This window comes from Lineus longissimus, chromosome 4 (assembly GCF_910592395.1).
Source record: "Lineus longissimus chromosome 4, tnLinLong1.2, whole genome shotgun sequence".
Classification (NCBI taxonomy): domain Eukaryota; kingdom Metazoa; phylum Nemertea; class Pilidiophora; order Heteronemertea; family Lineidae; genus Lineus; species Lineus longissimus.
Window position 1 is genome coordinate 6,417,010 of NC_088311.1, and position 19,369 is coordinate 6,436,378.

The 19,369-nt window shown below is 40.8% G+C and overlaps 1 protein-coding gene across 2 annotated transcripts; it reads right to left on the minus strand.

The window, feature by feature from the left end:
- Positions 1-1,036: 1,036 nt before the first annotated feature.
- On the minus strand, positions 1,037-19,148 carry LOC135485950 (uncharacterized). 2 transcript variants are annotated; one of them, XM_064768378.1, is made up of 3 exons: positions 16,325-19,148; positions 6,723-6,994; positions 1,037-4,680 (listed from the first exon to the last, which is right to left on the minus strand). In XM_064768378.1, the coding sequence occupies exons 1-3, from the start codon at positions 16,350-16,352 to the stop codon at positions 4,222-4,224; spliced, it is 759 nt and encodes a 252-aa protein (XP_064624448.1). In that variant the 5' UTR covers positions 16,353-19,148; the 3' UTR covers positions 1,037-4,221. The 2 variants fall into 2 exon arrangements, with proteins under 2 accessions (XP_064624448.1, XP_064624447.1); XM_064768377.1 differs by lacking the exon at positions 16,325-19,148 and adding an exon at positions 12,018-12,198.
- Positions 19,149-19,369: the final 221 nt, after the last annotated feature.

Here is a 19,369-nt window from a genome sequence, read left to right on the forward strand (position 1 = left end):
CGGTGTAATAGAATCAGATGCCCCCTGATATTAAATGCCCTCAACAATAGAACACCGGCACCATTCAATAGGACTCTAAAGAGGCCAAGACCCTTCATCCGAAGAAGAACAATACAGGCGGGCATCAGGAAAGGGAGGGCATTTGATTCTATCACAGCGGAACAATATATCTCCCTTTTCCCACAAGAACTAATATTCCTCACAAAGGAATTCTAGACTGGACTTAGATTCATGGGGACCAGCATTTCTTTTACACCCGCAGGCGGAGCATGAGCTGAGCTACTACTGCACGCCAACATATCAACCAACAGCACCGCCATTTCTTCAAACGGTTGGAAATGATACTACCAGTCACGTGTGGTTCCTGGTCAGAGAGGTTCCTAGCTGTGGAGGTGGTGCCCAGCCAGAGAGGTAGGCTGGCGGAGGGTGTTGATTTCGTCTCGCATGTCTCAGTGAGTGCAAGCTTAGAGGCAACAGGCGAACGAGGTTGACAGAGATAATCAAGACTAGGTACCTTGTCTCCAGGTAGCCTACTTTAGCCAGCGTTCACACTGGATGACCTACTGGAGCGGTTCTTTTGTTTTAGCGCGCAATTTTTAGTAACATTTGTCCACCCGCTGCATCAAGCACATATTTAAGCCGTAGCGTCATTGCATGTAGAATGTACGTAGATCGAGGTCTTGTGAACGTCTCTTGTACGACTTTACAGCTTTTACATCAGTGCTGCCATCTGCTATAAGTCATGTAAACTATTGTATTGCAACATCATTATGCACCCATGCTATTCCGGTTCCGTTCGAGTATGCGCTCTGGTCTTCTTCTGATGAATAAAAACGTGTTGATCTCTGAACTTTATTGTTACATAAAATCCTTGATCATCTCTGGACAAGGTCCGCTCTGGTTGGCAATCCGGCTGTGTAATGAAAGACCGGAACAGTTTGCACCTCGTCGCTTGAACTTTCGCGGGCGGGCCTCCCATCACAAAATCCATTTGATATACTCTGCATCTTACGATAAAAGTAATCACGTACACATGTAAATTTGATAGAAATAGTTTATTTGCATGACAGACAATAAACTGTTATTACATGCTAATACATATGAATAATCTAAGTTCGTGACGAAATAAGAATCATGAATGTTTCAACGCCTTGATATAGCACATAGGGCCTACTGTATTTACATTGTAGTGGTTAACACTGCTGGCTACCACGCAATAGGGCGCGGGTTCGATCCCGCGTGGAGAGCACGTACATGGATTGTACTGGATGAACTGGCGTGGCTACGAGGGAACTGAAATTACTGGCTCTTCACAACACGTATACAATGTATAAAACAAGAGTCTATCGGATGAGACGAAAAGCTGTGGTCCCTTGAACCTGTCTGTCTATGCCAGGAAAAGTATAAGATCCCACCTACATGTATATGAAAAAATAAGAAATGGAAAGCTTTGATTTTTTTATCTCATGAATACACTGTTAAAGAGTAATGTAGTAAGAGTATACAGTACATGGAAATAACAAAATACTTATATTGTATACATGTTATGTTGTGCTCTGATAGCAAAAACGTTGGTGAATTTTTATGATTCTTAAAGGTTGAATTAATTTTTAAGTATCCATGATCAAAAGCACACTCAAGCCAGTGTTTGTTTTGTCAGCATGGTTGCTTTTGAGTTTGACTCGGCGTGAGGAGCCAGATTTTCACCTTTGCTGCTTCTTACTCATAATATGCAGCCTGTTGAACAGTTGAAACGGAAATATTATTTCGTTTGCTAACATCCCTCCCATGACTCATTTGATTAGCATCTGTTCTTGATGATCAAGCAACAGTATACACAGAAGAGCTCGCTACATTACTTTCTAAGCGGTAGACGGAGCAGACAGAACGTATAGAGCAGTATACATATATTCCTTTACTCCCCGTAAACGCCTTCCCGCGGCGTACATGTATATCGCACAAGTGGGGCGTATGTCCGCAGCCAACGAGACATGGCAAATGCTATCGATATACGTGGCACGAAAAACTTATGTTGATATTTTTTACAAATGAAGGTACCTAATATTAATAAGTTCAAGTCAAACCTTTTGTGAAATAAGATTTCATATTGAAGGTGCTTGAGGTACAGAATAAGATTTAAAGGCCTCGAAGACTTGAATAGTTTGTCAAAGATCGAAAGCTTGAAGTCAAAGATGAGGGTAGAATACCTCATCTGCACAGATTAATGAAAGAAAGCACCCCCAGCAAATGAAGTTTCCAGTGAAAAATGAAAAAAGGCTAAATGTGGCTAACCGGACCTATTACATGAACATGAAACTATGACTTGGTCAGCAGAAAGTTGATTGGATGATATTAGATACAAATTTATGTTGTTTTGAAAATGTTACTTCCTGGGTGTGTTCCTTCCTGATGTACATTTAGGTCTATGATGTATAGAAACAGGCCGGCGAACTCGACCCCAGCCTGAGGTATTATGCGCTTTGAGTCGTCTCATGACTTTATGATGCATGGTGAAGGTGAGGTATTTTTGATATGGAACAAGAGTGCCAAGTTTTTTTCAAATCACTAATGGACCCTTTTGTCTCAAGCTGAGGTAAAGAGATTTTGTTCTCTACGAAAAGGCGACAAAATGGTCATTGCAGAGCAACACTCAAGGCATGCACATGGGCTGTGAAATTAACCCTTTCCTTGGTGGCCAATTTGTCGACTGCACTGAAATATTTTGTTAGTGGGTTAGCAAGCCGAATATAACTGCATTAACTACCTATTCGTTTCGGACACTGGGAACTGTCACTCTCTTGTTTCTGAAACCTAATCATAATTTTCAGGTGTAGAAATTGACAATTACCATAATTATACCAACTCCTGTCTAAATTTGACCATCATGGACTTCAACGTGCATTTGACTGTTGTGGACCACAACGTTTGGTTTCTAAGCAAACATAGGGCCAATGTTTGTTGTTTCTAAATAGAGATAGTTGTAGCCAAAAATATCAAAGTTATAAAGAACGTGGCCAAATATTCCCGGTCCGAAATGAATAGCCGGAAGCAGTTTACGTCATAACTATCATGAATTATAGACATTAAATGTTATACCTCTATTTCTGTCCCTGTCAGGCTTATATCAACTATTTATTAGTACACGTAATTACTTTTAGTGATGATTGTACCATCACAGTTCCGTCATGGTGTTAAGTAGGCTATAGGCAAGATATATATTACTATATTCTTGGTAGAGGGGTAACCATCCTAATGTCAATTATACATTGCGTCAAAGAAAGTCGGACTATATGACTATATCCTTTTTATAGCACATGACTGTTTTAAAAATCGAGGAGGTGATCATGCACCTGACATCGGGGAAACTCATAAACCAATGTTTTTAAGACGCACTTGTGACATACTGATGCAAACAAAATGAAAATAGGAAATTTGCATTAAAATGTACAGGCGATCTTATCTAGTTTTTCCGTCATCTAACATTTCTACTTTTTAAATCGTCATTACAGCAGTCAATATTTACACTTGACACTGCTACAATCGTAACACGGATGTAGAGCCGTGATCGCAACTACAACTATATGCGCTTTTAACGCTTGTCGAAATAATTTATACGAAAGTGTAACATATTTATACAACCTTTGAAGCACTATCAGAAAATCGCGGTGAGGTGTTGATGACGAAACCAAATCGACGTATCGAAATATCTTGGTAAATGGGAAAGGGTGATACGTTTTTGCGAAATGCTTTTCCAACATGGTTTTATTTGTTCTATGAAGCTTTTTTATGAAATGTTGTCATCGAAAATGATTTTGTTCCTACCCAAATTATGTTCAACACATCACAGCGATTGATTCTACAATGTATATACTCTTCATATAGCAATTTCTCGAGTCTTTCACAATGACTGTTTTCAAAGAATGTCCTCAAATAAATACTGGAAACATCAGCTGTGTTGTCTGTCGAGCACGACATCTCGCCGAGGTGGCCACTGGTCTTTGGTCCATCACGCCACCGAAGCCGTCGTTCGAGGTGAAATAAGTAAAAGGACTCCCGGGTGGGCGTTAAAAAGATAAACAAAGCACTTGGACCTCATTGGTCTTTCCTCAGGTATACCTTGAGAGGTAATTGCACGTCCCACAATCATAATGAGATAGGGCCTATTAGACTGTTCCCATGAATAACAATCGTCATAAATTAGTCTCATGTCGCCCTGGACTCTCAAAACACCTCTTGGCATTGATAGTTTAAGTCCCCACAACCCGAGTCCAATGAATTCTGCGTGCTATGGTATCCTTTCTGGTCCACCATCACATTAGAAACAGTCAACAAGGGAACTAATTTGTCCATTTTCATTTGTACGACATTACATTCTTTTGATTTTTCCTTTGCGTCCTTTCCTTTTTGTTTCGGACACGTCTTGCACGTATTGTCAAATAAGATTTTCATATTGTCTACACTAGGGGCGCTTTCATACCCCGAAAGTCCGCTGTCCTCTGATGGTATAGAAACAGTACTGGAGGCGAGTGTACAGTTACTGTCAGTTAAGGATTCGCGTGAACACAGGGACATGGACATTGACATCGAAATAGGAGAAGACTGCCACTTGAGGTCTTGTATAGTGTCATTCATCTTAAGAAGCTGTTCCATCAAAGCTAAGTCACGTTCCATTAGACTGGCCTGTAACGAGAAAAATAACATATTTGATAAGTTTGCGGTTGCTGCATGGAATACACTACTTTAAAGGCACACTAAGTTTGACTTAGTTCTAGTGGCGGCTCAAGCTATCGATCTGTTGTCGAGAACATTGATAACCTGGGAACACTGAGCCATTATATAGGCCTATACACCGGTATGGTCGAGGCAAACGTTCAACTTGAAAATAGTTCTCCGGAAATAAGAGCTTCCTAATGTCATGGAATGATGAGTAGGCATCTTGGTCAAGTTACTGGTAACTAGTAACATATATACAGGTGCTTCAGCGTAAGGTCACGTTAAGAGTCATACATGTAGTTTGAAATATCGCTTGGAAGTTGATATGGTCAACATGCCCTTCTAGAAGTGTTTCTTTTCTCCCAGTCAACGATATCCGTCAAGATTTCATTACTCTCCATATTTTTGCATGGACCCTTGTACGAAAAGATATGTGATTGACAGTAGCCAAAAGGGGATATTTGGTGTTTATTTTGTTTCATTTGAAGAAGAAAAAAATTCTTCATATTTTTCATAAGCTTTGGTCAGTCTTTTCACAACCATAACCTCTCATGGTCAAGTCATCTGATTTATTCATCTTATCCAAGAAACTTGACTGAGTTCCGCTAACTCCGGATTTATCAAGTGCTTTCCCGGTTCAAGAAGTTGACAAACTTATGTGAAGCATGAACGGAAGGAACACGGTTGATGGTCAAGTGATACGAGTTAGTTAACCTAAAAACCATACGGCATGTCCGATATCAATTTATTTTGCAAAATACACTCTTCAGAGTCATTTTTTTCCTGCAAGCCTTGTACTCACATCTCAATGCTTCAACTGCAATAGAAGGTGTATCAAGTATCGTCCCTAAATGTTTTTCGAATTTTGTTCAATGGGTGATCAAGGCCGCTATACATCATTTCGGAAGGAACATTAACGACTGAGAATGGACTCGATACACCTCTCGGGTTTGTGATATATAACTTGTGCGTTGACCAAACTTGACCATTAATCTGTCTGGTAGTTGACGCAGGTTGATGATTCAAAGTTAAATATTCAGACAACAACACATTCCGAGCCGTCAATGACGTACCGGTATTTGGCGAAAGTGAAGTAATAAGTCCCAAACTCAAGATAACCGTTCCAAGGTCTGGATAAGTGCGCAATTCTCATATAAGTCATCATATATCATTTAGAGCATTGTCAATCCTATAGAGAAGAACGTCAATAATCGAAGTCAACGCGTGCACATCACAATAAGATATATATGATAATATTTCGTGTCATTTTTATCTGCATGGGTATTGTCACAAGAACTGGGCCATCCTTGATTGAACCCGTCTGCCAAGAACACTAGACCAAGAAGAGCCGTAAAACCAGCTCTTATATCAATCCCTGCAGACTATAGTATCACAACGAAATCTTCTATCACCAAGAATAGTATACCATGACGAAGTCATATCAAAACAAGGAAGTTAGATCAAAAATCGCTCCAAGGAAGTGAAATCTCTAAATTTCCAATTGCGTAACGATTTCCAGATCAAATATGTTAATGGCATTCGACGATTAATTTTGCCTTTCAGTCCCTAGCCAACTGTATTTAGTAGTTGTCACCCCATGAGACCCAGCTACTTCAATGGTTGTGGAATGCAGGTAATGTCAGAAATGTCGAGAACGCAGGGCAAACACCTTTCAAAAAGTTCGGGCATTTACCTCATTTGCAGAGACCGCCCTAAGCCTATGGGATATAAAGCAATAATGGCTTTTTCGCCCACTTTACATTGATTTACACTTCAATAAACACAAAATCTAATACCGAGGTACTTCCGATTGATAACACTGCATGATTCCAGGACCCTAATTTTCATACCATGCGTTTCTTTTAGGCACTACTGTAAAGTAGCCACCCCCATCTCTTGTATCCTATAAGCTTAAGAAAGGATCGGCGTTAACCTTCTTCAAACAAATTTAAAATCATTCAAATGTCGTGCAGTCCAGATTAAAATGAAATTACTTCTTTCACACTCACCATATCTTTTCGTAGGTCGGCCATCATGTCGTCGAGATTTGAATGTCTCACTGAGTTCCTGTCTTGTTGGTCTTCTCGCAGCCTCTCCTTAACCTCTTCCGCTCTCCGCCGCCGCGTGAGGTAAAACTCCCGGCATTCATTTGCTAAGTAATCGTCCATCATTTGGTTGTCTTCTGTTAGCACTGTTGTTGAAAGTGTCCGTCCTATTTGCCCTGTACTTCTGGCTTTCCACATGCCACGATAACTCTGTTTGGTAACCTGGGTATCAGGCACTGAAGATAGAAACAAAGAAGCTACATGAGACTTACATGTTTTGGGGACGGACGAAAAAAGAACTCTCTCTGTGACTGCCTCTTGGGCCAACATGTGATGCAATGGATACAATAGCAAGCGAAGCAATGGTTTTGGTCAACAACAGGCATGTATATGGGATGAATGGCTTCTATTGAAAATGCAAAGTAGAAGCTAGCAATACATGTATCCAACTTTCCAACCGCGAAATGATACGTTTGCATGGCAGTGCGCTGCTGAAAGAACGTACTCTGCAAACAAAGAAACGAGCAAGAAAGGTGGCATGCTGATACATCCTCTGCTACCATGACGTGGAACCAATGATTTAAAACATATCCGAGAAAGAGATTATAGCACAATTTGAAAAAGTAACCTTGATCCAAAAGCACACTGTACATTTTACCTTATAAAGAATTAGCTTTGGAAATATGTTGGCCAAAGAAATGACTGTAATCCAGTGTACTCCGCACGATATAACGGTTTCCGCCGATTCAGTGGCCGATGTAAGATGCCAAAATTTCAATATACAAGCAAGTAGATGAAGTCACGCATCGAAATGATGCTACTGATAAAATGACAAGCTATCCTTCTATGCATTTACATGTATCAACATACTTTCTATGACATGTCAATTAATGTTGACAATGACGCAGAAAACAAACTTTAGGTGTATTGATCGACTATCTGTCTAGATATGTTGGCAAGGAGGCTTGAAGTTTGCCGGAAGAGGTGCGACACGTAATGAGGTCGAGAATGACTCATGTTGGTTTTCCCTTATTTAATGTTGGTCTATTAACTGTAATTAAGATGTAATTGATATCGGCATCCGGGCATTGAATGTTTGTCTGTTCTTGACATTCACGACATCATCAAGTTAATGTACATTGGCCTTCTCTTTTGATATAAGAAGATGATGATATGTCTGCCAGGGCTTCATGTAGGCTCACGTTACCTAAGCTTTGTCAGGGTTTTTTCTGTCAGCATTTATACTGTTCATCTGCATTCCTATGTCCATTTATTCCAACAAAATCACATAACCGCAATAAAACCGCGATGAAAATAATCAATGGGGTAGGTCGGTTATCAAACCTCAAGTGTCATTTTCGTGGTCTTTTCAAAGAGATCTGCAGTAATTTCAAAGGGTACCAAAAAAGTGGTAAGTTCAATTGTCCTTGCATTGGTGGTAAAACATGGAGCTTTGTTAGACTTCGTTCCCCGAGCCAAATAGGCCTCTGTAAAGCCTTTCATCATCCTGGAGCCTTGCCAACGTTGTGTGGGTTTCAAACATAATGTTCAGTGTCTAATGTATGATCTGTCAGCGGTTGTATTCAAAATTATGAACTTAGGCGAATAAGACTAATAGCACTGCCTGAGCATCTTCAATGGCTGTATTATACAACTCAAATAATAGTATATGTCCTATGTAAGATGTATTTATAGGCCTGTGGCAAATAATGCACCTGTATGGACGTTCAATAGCAGTAGTGTGGAACCTCATTTAGCGGACACCTCGCTGTTAAGGGCACCCTCTCTATATTAAGGACACTGAATTGGAACCAGATTAGTTGTTTCCGTGCAGTTTGATCTCTCTAATCAAGAAACCTTTCTATTCTGGACATCACTTCTCGGTCCTGGTGTCCTCAATAGAGTGGTTCAGGTACTGTTTTTCATGGTGAAGGACGGGTGGCACCGTATGGAAATATTGATACGAATCGCATGTTTACAAACTAAATATTCCTCAGGTTGTAATTAAAGTTTTGAAAGGCCTAGGGGAGAGAAAATAAATGTGAAACAACTGTAATAGCCCGGGTTCCGTTAAGTTGTACTTGAAACTGCTGTTTTACAAATTTTGGCAATCTGAGATGGTGCATTGTAAAAGGCGTTGACCAAATGCTGGCCATACACCAAAATTTACAAATATCATAATCTACGCCAACTTTTCTTTTGATACTGGAGGAGCAGTCACCACGAAGTTTCATTATTATTCCTCAAAACCTTTCTGTAGGCTAATATGTCGAATATATTTCTTTGGTGTGGGCGAATAAAATAAGCAGACAATGATTCAAATGGGCGATGAAAATATACTTTGTACTTATAAGTTTATCATTGTCACCATTTCATAAAACGTATATACTGCATGCACAATGAACAATGAAGAATCAAATGTTATTTCCAGATCTTTAGAAATGAATTCAAAACCTGTCATTTACCTCTTGGTCAGCTGACAGATCAATCTTTATTACTATGATATTGAGCAAGTAGTGCCATTGGCATTTGGCAAGGGGCACATCTAATGGAAGTCACGTCGGGGTAAACGTCGGCGATAAAAAGGAATTGTAAAGTTTTCTAGTCCACAGATTAAAAACGCAAAATAGAATCCCTTGTTCCTGGACAATCTACCCTAGGACATTTCAGAGTTCTATATTGGCGTGAAAAATATGAAGTTTTGAATTTATTGTGACTATTGACTGTGAAATCGAATATCAAAGCTCAAGTACAATTTGATTTCGTGTGGATTATTCATTGGAAAGAGAGACTATCTTTCTCTTTAGAGAATTTTAACACAACATACAATATATCACAAAACATTATGTCGTATTTTTTAAAAGTGGTTAAACTGACGAAATTCGATTTTGTCATGATAGTGACATCTCGGCGACGGACACGTGTCGTTCTGATTACGGAAACTATGCCTTTTAAGTATTATTTTCATATATTTTTTAACAAAACAATGTATTTCAATGCAAGATGACAAATTAATATAACGCAATAAGAATGCTTAAATCACATCAAAAGTTTTTTAAATATTAATAATGTTTTATTCCATCCAATGTAATGAGTGGCTAGAACGTTCCAAATCTATGACGCCCTGGCGCCATATTGTGATCACCCCAAAGATGAATCATGTTGTTTATTTTGATTCCGTTTTATAAAGAGAAATACTCTATTTTTGTATACCACCCGTAAAAACGACTTTATACTTTGTACCACCTTTACAGGGCAGGCACACGACAGGATGCTGTCCGGCAGCACAGCTACAGAATAGAACAGAACACGGAGAGACACACTTCCCATTTTTAATGTTTACAAACGACCAAAACGGCGCCTAATGAAAGCAATTTCACGACGAGATGACTATGAACGAGTACTTCCCAAAATTGTTCCGTTCCACGGGGTGATTATGAACCCTGTCATATATTGGCTACTCTAATAAAATCTGCTTTCCGGAACATTTCAGGTCGTGGACTTCACAGAGGCCCAGAATTCAGGTCTATTTATTGTTTCCCCCCTGCTCTGTACGTAGGATGTATACCTGTGGCACCAACCAAGCAAAGGAAACGAGGCAATGACCAACCTGTCGTCGCAAATTGCAGTCGCAGGAAATAATAAATATAGGCTTGGCCAACATACCTTAAACCACTTAATATTCAAACCCATTATTGAATCATTAAGCACTTTGAGTGTCTTAATGCTACTCTATCTGATTGCCCGAACTTCATTCAGATATGTCTACAAATTGCTTTCGTTCAACCGCCAAGTTGTCCTGAATGGGGAATTCTTTTCCACTTGTTTTTTATGGTATATAAGTTCACTAAACATTACATTCATGATCAAGAGCGACTGTCAAACGAAAAGGTGAGCCTATCCCTGTTTTACCCTTTCAATGAAATTGATGAGAAGCGATGTGAGAAGGGCCATGGGATATCAGAGTTGCTGAGCGTGGCGGCTAACGGAGAGGTAACCAAAGTCCAAAAACGTCTGCTGGCCGGTGGGCGAGTAAAGCGATATATCAATTTGTGGAATAAAATAATGGTTTTGTATCACGGAATAAGCGCTCAGTTAGAATATATCTTCTTGCTTGCTCGTAATGACTGGTTCTAGTCTGACTGCCTCCGAACTTTTAGCCATTCACGAAGTCAGAAAGAAAAGAAAATATTCAATTTCCACAGTTAGGCCGTAATATTCCTCAAAACGTCCAGGAATGTTAGAACAACTATCAAGATTATGTGTAAGTAAATGTACAAACCATTTGTGAATACATAATTGTAAACAAAATGTCCTCTTCGCTTTTAAGTCTGTTTCATAGCAGTTGGGATAAAATGTTGTTCCTTAGGTATAGGAAACCGTACATAAATATATGGGACATTTTTGTCAATCTTGAAATGATACTACGGACACTAAAGCTCAGGACTTAACTGGCATTATGGAGGGCAAAGGCAGTAAATGCCTTTAACCCGCATAGCGCCTACCTGTTGATGTAACAGAAGCAACTATTTGTTTTTCCACTGGCGTCTTCAAAATGCAGATTTGTTGATATTGACTTTGAACTTTACTTAAATACTTGAAATCTGAAGTTATGTAATGTGTTTATTGCTCCAGGCAACAGAAAACATTCAACATGATTATTCATAATGATATCATAGATTTATTTGTCATTTCACGTTGGTCACTAAAGTTATGTGTTGCTTTTGAAAGGCAAAGCACTTATCTCCCACGAGAGATTTACCACTCACCGTGATGTCATTAGTGTTAGCGATATTTTTTTGAAATTTGATTACCTTCACACACATAACGACACAACTTAAAATATCCAGAACTCGAGTTTGTTATGTAATTCAACTTTAATGTCACTTAAAAATAGCGTTCTATACGTCGTAAAAAGAAAAACGATGATATTTTTCAAGAATAGTTGAAGAAACGAAAAATGAACGCTTTTTTTAGTTATACTTAAAACAGGCATGAATACCATGTCCGACACAAGACCAATTACAAGAATCTCATAATCGTATGCTTAGAACTACTGCTACCAAATACTCAGTTAAAAGCTTTCTTTTGAAGACAGACATTCTAACTCGTTTGACTATATATTCATTCATTGATACCATCAAAAAAAATTTCTTGGACTACAACTGTCCTGTGACGACAATCGCCCCCCTTTATCTTATAGTAAATGAAAAACCAAATGAAAATACGAGAAGGCTTTTTCAATCTCGATTGGCCTACCTGTCAAATACTGCTGATCATCATCTCTGTCTCTAGAGACACCCGCCTCATAACTTGAAGTCCCTTTTTGCAGACACGTACGACACATGTCCTTGTCAGTAGTAGTCACCAAGGTGGCAACGTTGTCCACACTAATCGGCGCCATAAGGCTATATTCTCTGCGGCTAGTCTCGTCCGCTGCGTCAAAAGCTTTGCCTAGGCCTTTGCTTAGCATGCTCATAAAAGCAGGTCGCGGTCTGTTTATCAATAATAGAAAGCTTTAGCCAATCAGGGCATTTCTTATGCACGTGGTTTTTCCCACTAGACTTGGGTGTTATAGTAATTTGCGTCTAAAACAGACGGTTGTGATATTGGTATAGATGGGACTGTTTTAGTCATTTCAATTAAATATGCCATCTTAAAAGAAATTGATATCTTAGGGCCGTTAGAAATTAGATATTTTTCTGGGATAGCTTGACTAGTCCATCGGATACTCCAGGATATTTCTAGGAGATGCACAATCCAACCTTGCGTCAGGAATTGGCGGAGGCGCAATGATTTGGGACGAGGCTGGGGCGGGGCAGTTCCACCGCCATCTACACCGGAAGTAATTTCGACAACAAGAAGAGCAGTCCACAGGTTACGTCATATCCCACCAGACCGAGGATTTTGACCGTGCCCTTCTAACTCCCCAACCAGTGTGAGCACCTTCTGGTTGAATAATATAGCAACTTGGTAACTCTATGCTGATCGTGTGGACGAAAACGACGATTAGAACAACAAATTCTAATCACCAATCAACTATTAAGATCCATGCAACTAAAATGCCACTGTAACGTAGACATAGTGATAAGGAATCTTGCATTCCAGTCATACCCGTTTAGTTTTAATCGCTAATCAAACGTTCTTCAAATTCGACATGTTTACCACCTCAAAATTAACTTTAACTTAAAATACTATACAGGTGTAGACAAAAATGAAACACATGTGACAAATATTGTTTTAGGCTAAATGGAGGTGGCGTTTGGTAAAAACAATTTAAAGCGGATTTGAAAAGCCACAGAAGTGAACATTTTCTCAATTTCAAACCGGAGGCCTGACATCCCTGGGAAAGTATTTTCGTAAGCGAACAACTACGACACGAAATTTCTTGGAAAGAATTACGTGAGTTGAAAGAATCATTGAAAATATGCCAACGATCTTAACGAAGCGGAATGGACTGATGCTTGTCCGCAAAACAACAAGTCCATGTTAAGACCTTGCGTATCGCTGACGAACCGCCCGGCCCGCGAATTTTTTTTCCTGAACCTTTTGGGCACAAAAGTGTACTTTTGTACAGGGACTTTCAGCCAATCAGATTTCGACAAATACATGGCTTCAGAAGTCTTAGAAACTTTAGAGCAATTGGTAGAGCGCTCGTCAGAAATGGCAGAATACGATGTTCAATCCAAAGGTCGCGAGTTCGAATCCGGTTGTGGACAACATTTTTCTTTTTCTTTTTTATTCTTTATATTTCCGACCTCCTTGAAGCATAACTGTTGATGAAGCTGAATGTCCGTAAACTCTTTTAATACCAGCCGGGACAGACGGGGTCCGCCTGTTTGTGTAAGCGGACAGGAGTGTTTCTCCTTGCGCAAGTAAACACTTGGTACTTTTTTATACCCCTAAGCCATCAATAATTTCATTGGACATACCTGCCTTATCCACATGTATCAGGAAAATCGCATTTAAATCATTTTAATAGCCAGCCAGTTTTAGAAGTTATCTACTGAATGCAGACATCATAAAACAAACACTGCTGAACGACCTGGGATGCTCAAGCGGAGTTTTGAACTTGCGAAACCGTGGCAAGCAGTTCAATTTATAGGTAGAAGTCTAGTCGTTGTTTGCCGGAATCTTCCGACTGTTTGAGAGTTCTCTGACACTGAACAGTAAAGGAAAAGGCCAAAGACCATTGACAGAGACAGTGACCGAAACAGCTGAGAAAGGACAACAACTCAATAAAGACTTTGCTGAAAATGCGCTGAGGGAAAAGGTATTTGAATTGTGACTGGTAGTAGTAGTAAGCTATATGATTGAAACATTTCACTCAAAAAACCAAGGATGAATTCTGGGCCTACCTATCAGAAGATTATGGCACTCGTTTATTCCGCCTCTTTCCTCACCAAGGGGTCGATCTCGGGAATTACCCGAGGACTAAACTTGAAAGGTCTCACCTTCCAAACCTTCTCAATCAATCGAATAAATATTGAAGGTGAGCCTGATTTGGTTCCAGATCGGGTTGACTGTCTTTCTTTGCATTTCCGTACGTACGATGCATATTCGATGCACAACACAGCGTAGTCAAGTAACGCTGAATTTAGCAGCAGGTGCTTCCTGTATTCCTGTCAAAAGAACTTGTTTACTTCACATTTTCTGACACCCGCGAAGCTCTCGTCTGCTGGCCTTAAGTTTCATGAAGATACGAACATATTCTCTACAATTCTGTTCTACCCAAGAACTTCATGCTATCGTACAGATTTATGAAAACGAGTACCTGTACATAGTCAGATGATCAACATTTCTTCGTTTGCCAGTTTCCTATCCATTAACCTGAAATGAACCTTCAACCCATCCACCCACACCGCAGTTAAATTTCTTTCTTCCAGCCAATCAACCCCTCTTCAGGCTGATTAGCCCGAACAACAGATGGCTCCTCCTCGCCAAGGTGTGATGTACGGTCTCTAATCACGTGGTTTAAATAATAAATTTAAGATTTTGGTTGAAACCGGTTTTTTTTCAAACGACATATGTTTCTGTACATGTAATTTCACCCCCAAAATGAGTACAAATCTGACTCCACGGCCATTTTATGCCATGTTATGTGCAGTGACCAATACAACATGGAAGCAAATGCTTTCGGAGAGGATATGCTTGAATATTATGTCTGCCTTGGAGAATGATGTCTTATGATGGGTTATCATTTATAAAAGCTACCCGGAACCCCTAATATACGTATACGAAGATTCAACGAAAATAAGGTTTATGCCTGTTTCGCCTATTCCTGTTTCGCCTATTCCTGTTTCGCCTACAAAATTCCTGTTTCGCCTATTCCTGATTCGCCTATTCCTGTTCCGCCTATTCCTGTTCCGCCTATTCCTTTTTCGCCTATTTCCTGTTTGGCCTATTTCCTGTTTGGCCTATTTCCTGTTTGGCCTATTCCTGTTTCGCCTACTTTCCAGTACCCCTACAATAAATCGACTCTCCCACGGGGAACCTGAGGGATGCATGTCCATTTTATGGGGAAAATGTGAGGGGACAATTGGATGATGTTAACGATGTGATGACAATTTGACTAACTTTGTTAACAAACCATGCCATGACCGTTTTGAAAGAGTCACCTTGAAAGCGGGGACAGTCCGGGACTTATTTGACCATAGGACCATAGGACCATACTGACACACAGTAAAAACTAATAGATTAAGTAGAGTAAAGCAGTCGTTTATTTTATGAAAACTGAATTCATGAGTTTTTGATAAAAATACATAATATTGTACATTCTCACAATTATTTGATCAAAATCAGCGGTAAAACCCATGTCATAATATACATGTAGGTACAGCACATATAAAGTCAAACAAGGTGGAAAATACATATCATGATATTATGTCAGACAAGGTAACTGATAGCATCAACGTAACTCATTATGTCCCTCTCTCCATTGACGTATTGTTCTTTGAGGCGTAACATGCGTTCGTCAATGCGTACATATGTGGCTCTCCTCGGGTTTGGTCGGTCAGTAAGGGACGGTTCATATTCCTACGTCTGTGGGGAGGTTAGCAATACATTTGAATAGGCGAAACAGGAATAGGCTAAACAGGAATTAGGCGAAACAGGAATAGGCGAAACAGGAATTAGGCGAAACAGGAATAGGCGAAACAAGAATTAGGCGAAACAGGAATTAGGCGAAACAGGAATAGGCGAAACAGGAATTAGGCGAAACAGGAATAGGCGAAACAGGAATACACCGAAAATAATAGTGTGACTTGGTGGATCACCCGGCGGATTATCAAAGGCGCTCTGTTGCTGAATGCATTCAATGGACATTTGGGGGAGGAAGAGAAACCACTAATTGGATTAACCCCCCCCCCCCCCCCAAAATGGTAGCAGGTTATTTGGAAAAACCATGAAAATGTATAACTTGAGGATATTTCGAAACCGAATAAAAAGCTTTGAAAATGCTTCCGGCTAACCCTATGATTTTAATCATGTAATCAGTGCTATTGTATATAATTTTATCTCTCGCCTTAATTTTCAGTGAAATTGGAAATATGAATTGCTTTACTTACATTTGGGTGGAGTGGAAGCCCAACGCATTCGCCTCTCAGCCAGTTGCCTTAAAGTGAGCAACTAGTTTGCTCAACACGGCATGACACTGACGGAGTGCGCCGTGCTAACCTTATCTTTTACCTGAATTGAGTAATTGATGCCCTGCAGCACGGTAGGCAGCTATTTACAAGAGAAATTTATATACATAGCACTGGTTGGTGAATAAGATCGAGCGCAAAAAAGAATTCCCATCGTGACGGACGAACGAAGCTCATCGCCAGGTATTTTGCGTATAAAAGCTTGCTCAAGCTTCAACATGGAGGAAGCATATGTAATGTACCACACAAGGTATTTGTATTTGGCGCCTGTTGCCAATCTACTTTTAGATACGCGGCAGGTCAGTGCTGCCGCCTGGTGTTTGTTGTGGTAGAATGTAGATAGTTTTTCAGAATAAAAGACGATCGAGATCCCCGTTTGTTTTTAACTTATTTGTGTGCAGATTACGAGGCCACGCGTAGACGCCGAGTTCTACGCAGCATAGAAATCATTGCTTTCGGTTTTGGTATCCGCTATCTTAGTGTACCTATACCAAAAGATTGACGGACTATTTAACCGTTTCGTCAAATGAAGGTTCTTGAATAAATGCTTTGTTACATGTCAGGGCTGCATAGAGAAACCAATCACCCCGTTTTCTAGCGTTCCCAGAATAATGAGGGCAAGCATTGCCACTGAGAAAAAGGAGTGCTCGGAAAAACTGCACGAAGCCCAGTCGTTGGCGGATTTCAGACGGCAGAACTGGTCTTACAATGATATGTATTTCATCGTTGGTGTTCGTGTGTGTGTTGTTGTTGTTGCTGTTTATTGTTGTTGCTGTTGTCCATAATCGCCAGTGCTGCCCTCTCGAATCGGGCATCAGAACACAAGAGACTCTGAACTTCAGCAAAATACAGAACACTAATAGTCGCGAAGCTAAGCTAACTGTAGGCCTACCCACTGATTTGGGCGCACGCATCGCAATGTATTTGTCAGTCGTGCAGACAACGCACTGCCGTAGTCGCGGTGAGTCTTGGCTGAAGATGGCTTTGAAGCTGGGGGTTGAGGCGAAAAAGTTCTGTCCTTTCGTTTAGTAGGCAGCATATCCGTAGTGTGGTAACTTGTCATAGGCAAGTGTTGATTTTTCCTACCCCCCATGTGATTTTCAACATCGTACATGTACACATCGGTTTGCTCTGCTGGCTTTTCCAAACACGCCTCTTGCTCGTCCTCTGTTGATTTGGTCACTTGCTAGGCTTCAAGGTCGTTACCCTCTGCGCTGTTTGACGCCCGACGTGCGGACCTCCCTGGTTGTTTACCGCGGGCGACTCCCGCACTCTCGTCTCTTGAATACAAGTGGTCCGTGATCATTACAGGTGATGCACACCGATCTAACCGATGACCAGATTCTGCCCTTGTTTTACGCGCCGGCGAGCTCCGACTTATCCCTAGACTGGATTCTGCCCTTCTTTCACATGCCGATGCGCTCCGACTTATCTGGGGACTTATCCCAAGACTGGATTCTGCCCTTCTTTCACATGCCGATGCGCTCCGGCTTATCTGGGGACTTATCCCAAGACTGGATTCTGCCCTTCTTTCACATGCCGATGCGCTCCGACATATCTGGGGTCTTATCCCAAGACTGGATTCTGCCCTTCTTTCACATGCCGATGCGCTCCGACTTATCTGGGGACTTATCCCAAGACTGGATTCTGCCCTTCTTTCACGTGCCGGCGCGCTCCGACTTACCCCAAGACTGGAATCTGCCTTTTTTTCACATGTTGCGATCCGGCTTATCCCAAGACCCGAGTCTGCCCTTCTTTCACGTGCCGGCGCGCTCCGGCTTATCCTGAGACCCGATTCCACCCTTTCTGCGCATGACATGCTCTTATTCGTGACTGTTTGACGTTTACGTTCCCTGACAATCTCAATTAACCTGCTGTGATCCCGCAAAAGAAGCCTCTGGTCGATCTTCATCTTATTCAGCATTTGCTTTTTCTCCCGTTCCATAGCTGATAACTTTTTTATCAACTCCCTTTGGTGGTTGACGTTTTTCACTTTAACGAAACGGAGTGTCTGTGTTCCAGTTATTGCGAGCATACTCGCTGGAAGTTCATAGTCTATATCGCGAATCTCCATGATTGCTGGACAGATTTGAATTACATTGCCATTATTCCATTCAACCTTCGAAAAGAAAATTCGCCGACTCCCCGAATAAGCCTTTGTGATGGCGCATTCCTAATGACGGCATCGGAGGATGATGCCGAATTAAACACTTTTGATTAGACAATGTCAGGTGGTTTGCTGTACTCCTCTCTTCCACTGCCTTTACGCCTCCACAACAAACTATTCAAAAAAGCTTCAAATCCTCTCTTTTTCTTGAGACAGAAACACGTAGAAACACACTCGGAAACCCCCGAAAGACGCTAGTTCCCGCAGGCCATATTCTCCAATGAAGAAAACAAAAACAATGTATTGCACTGGCCATTCGTCTACAGTGATTTTCAAGATTGGATTGTTACAAAGTATCACGAAAAGCAACAAGGGTGGTGTCCGGTAATCCGTATATACTTACACGATACTGTCGTACGATTTAATCAATGAATGAGACGTTAGATTAGGTGCTCTCGCTTGAAATAAAAGCTTTGGCGCCCCTGAGGTACAACAATACATGTCACCAACGTTTCTTCAGAGGTTTGCTGTATCCGCCAAAAATTTCTCAATGTCAATGAATCTCATGGATAGCCGGCGTCGAACAATAGCGAATGAAGAAGAATTTCAACCTTTGTCCGTAAATGTCACACGGTGCATGTACTGGGGAAGGAAGGCAATAGAACGTCCAGAACCGTGTCAGGCGTGTTACTTTCATATACACTAAAATATTGGTCAAACTCTGAGGACCACTTAAGATAAATGTACGCTCGATTTATGTCACCGCCTCTGACGTGATGGCCCATACTGATAAGACAACCTAGAGTTTCCATTGCTTATTTTTTGTTGACTAAATATACGTGGGACTGGTCGATATTCGT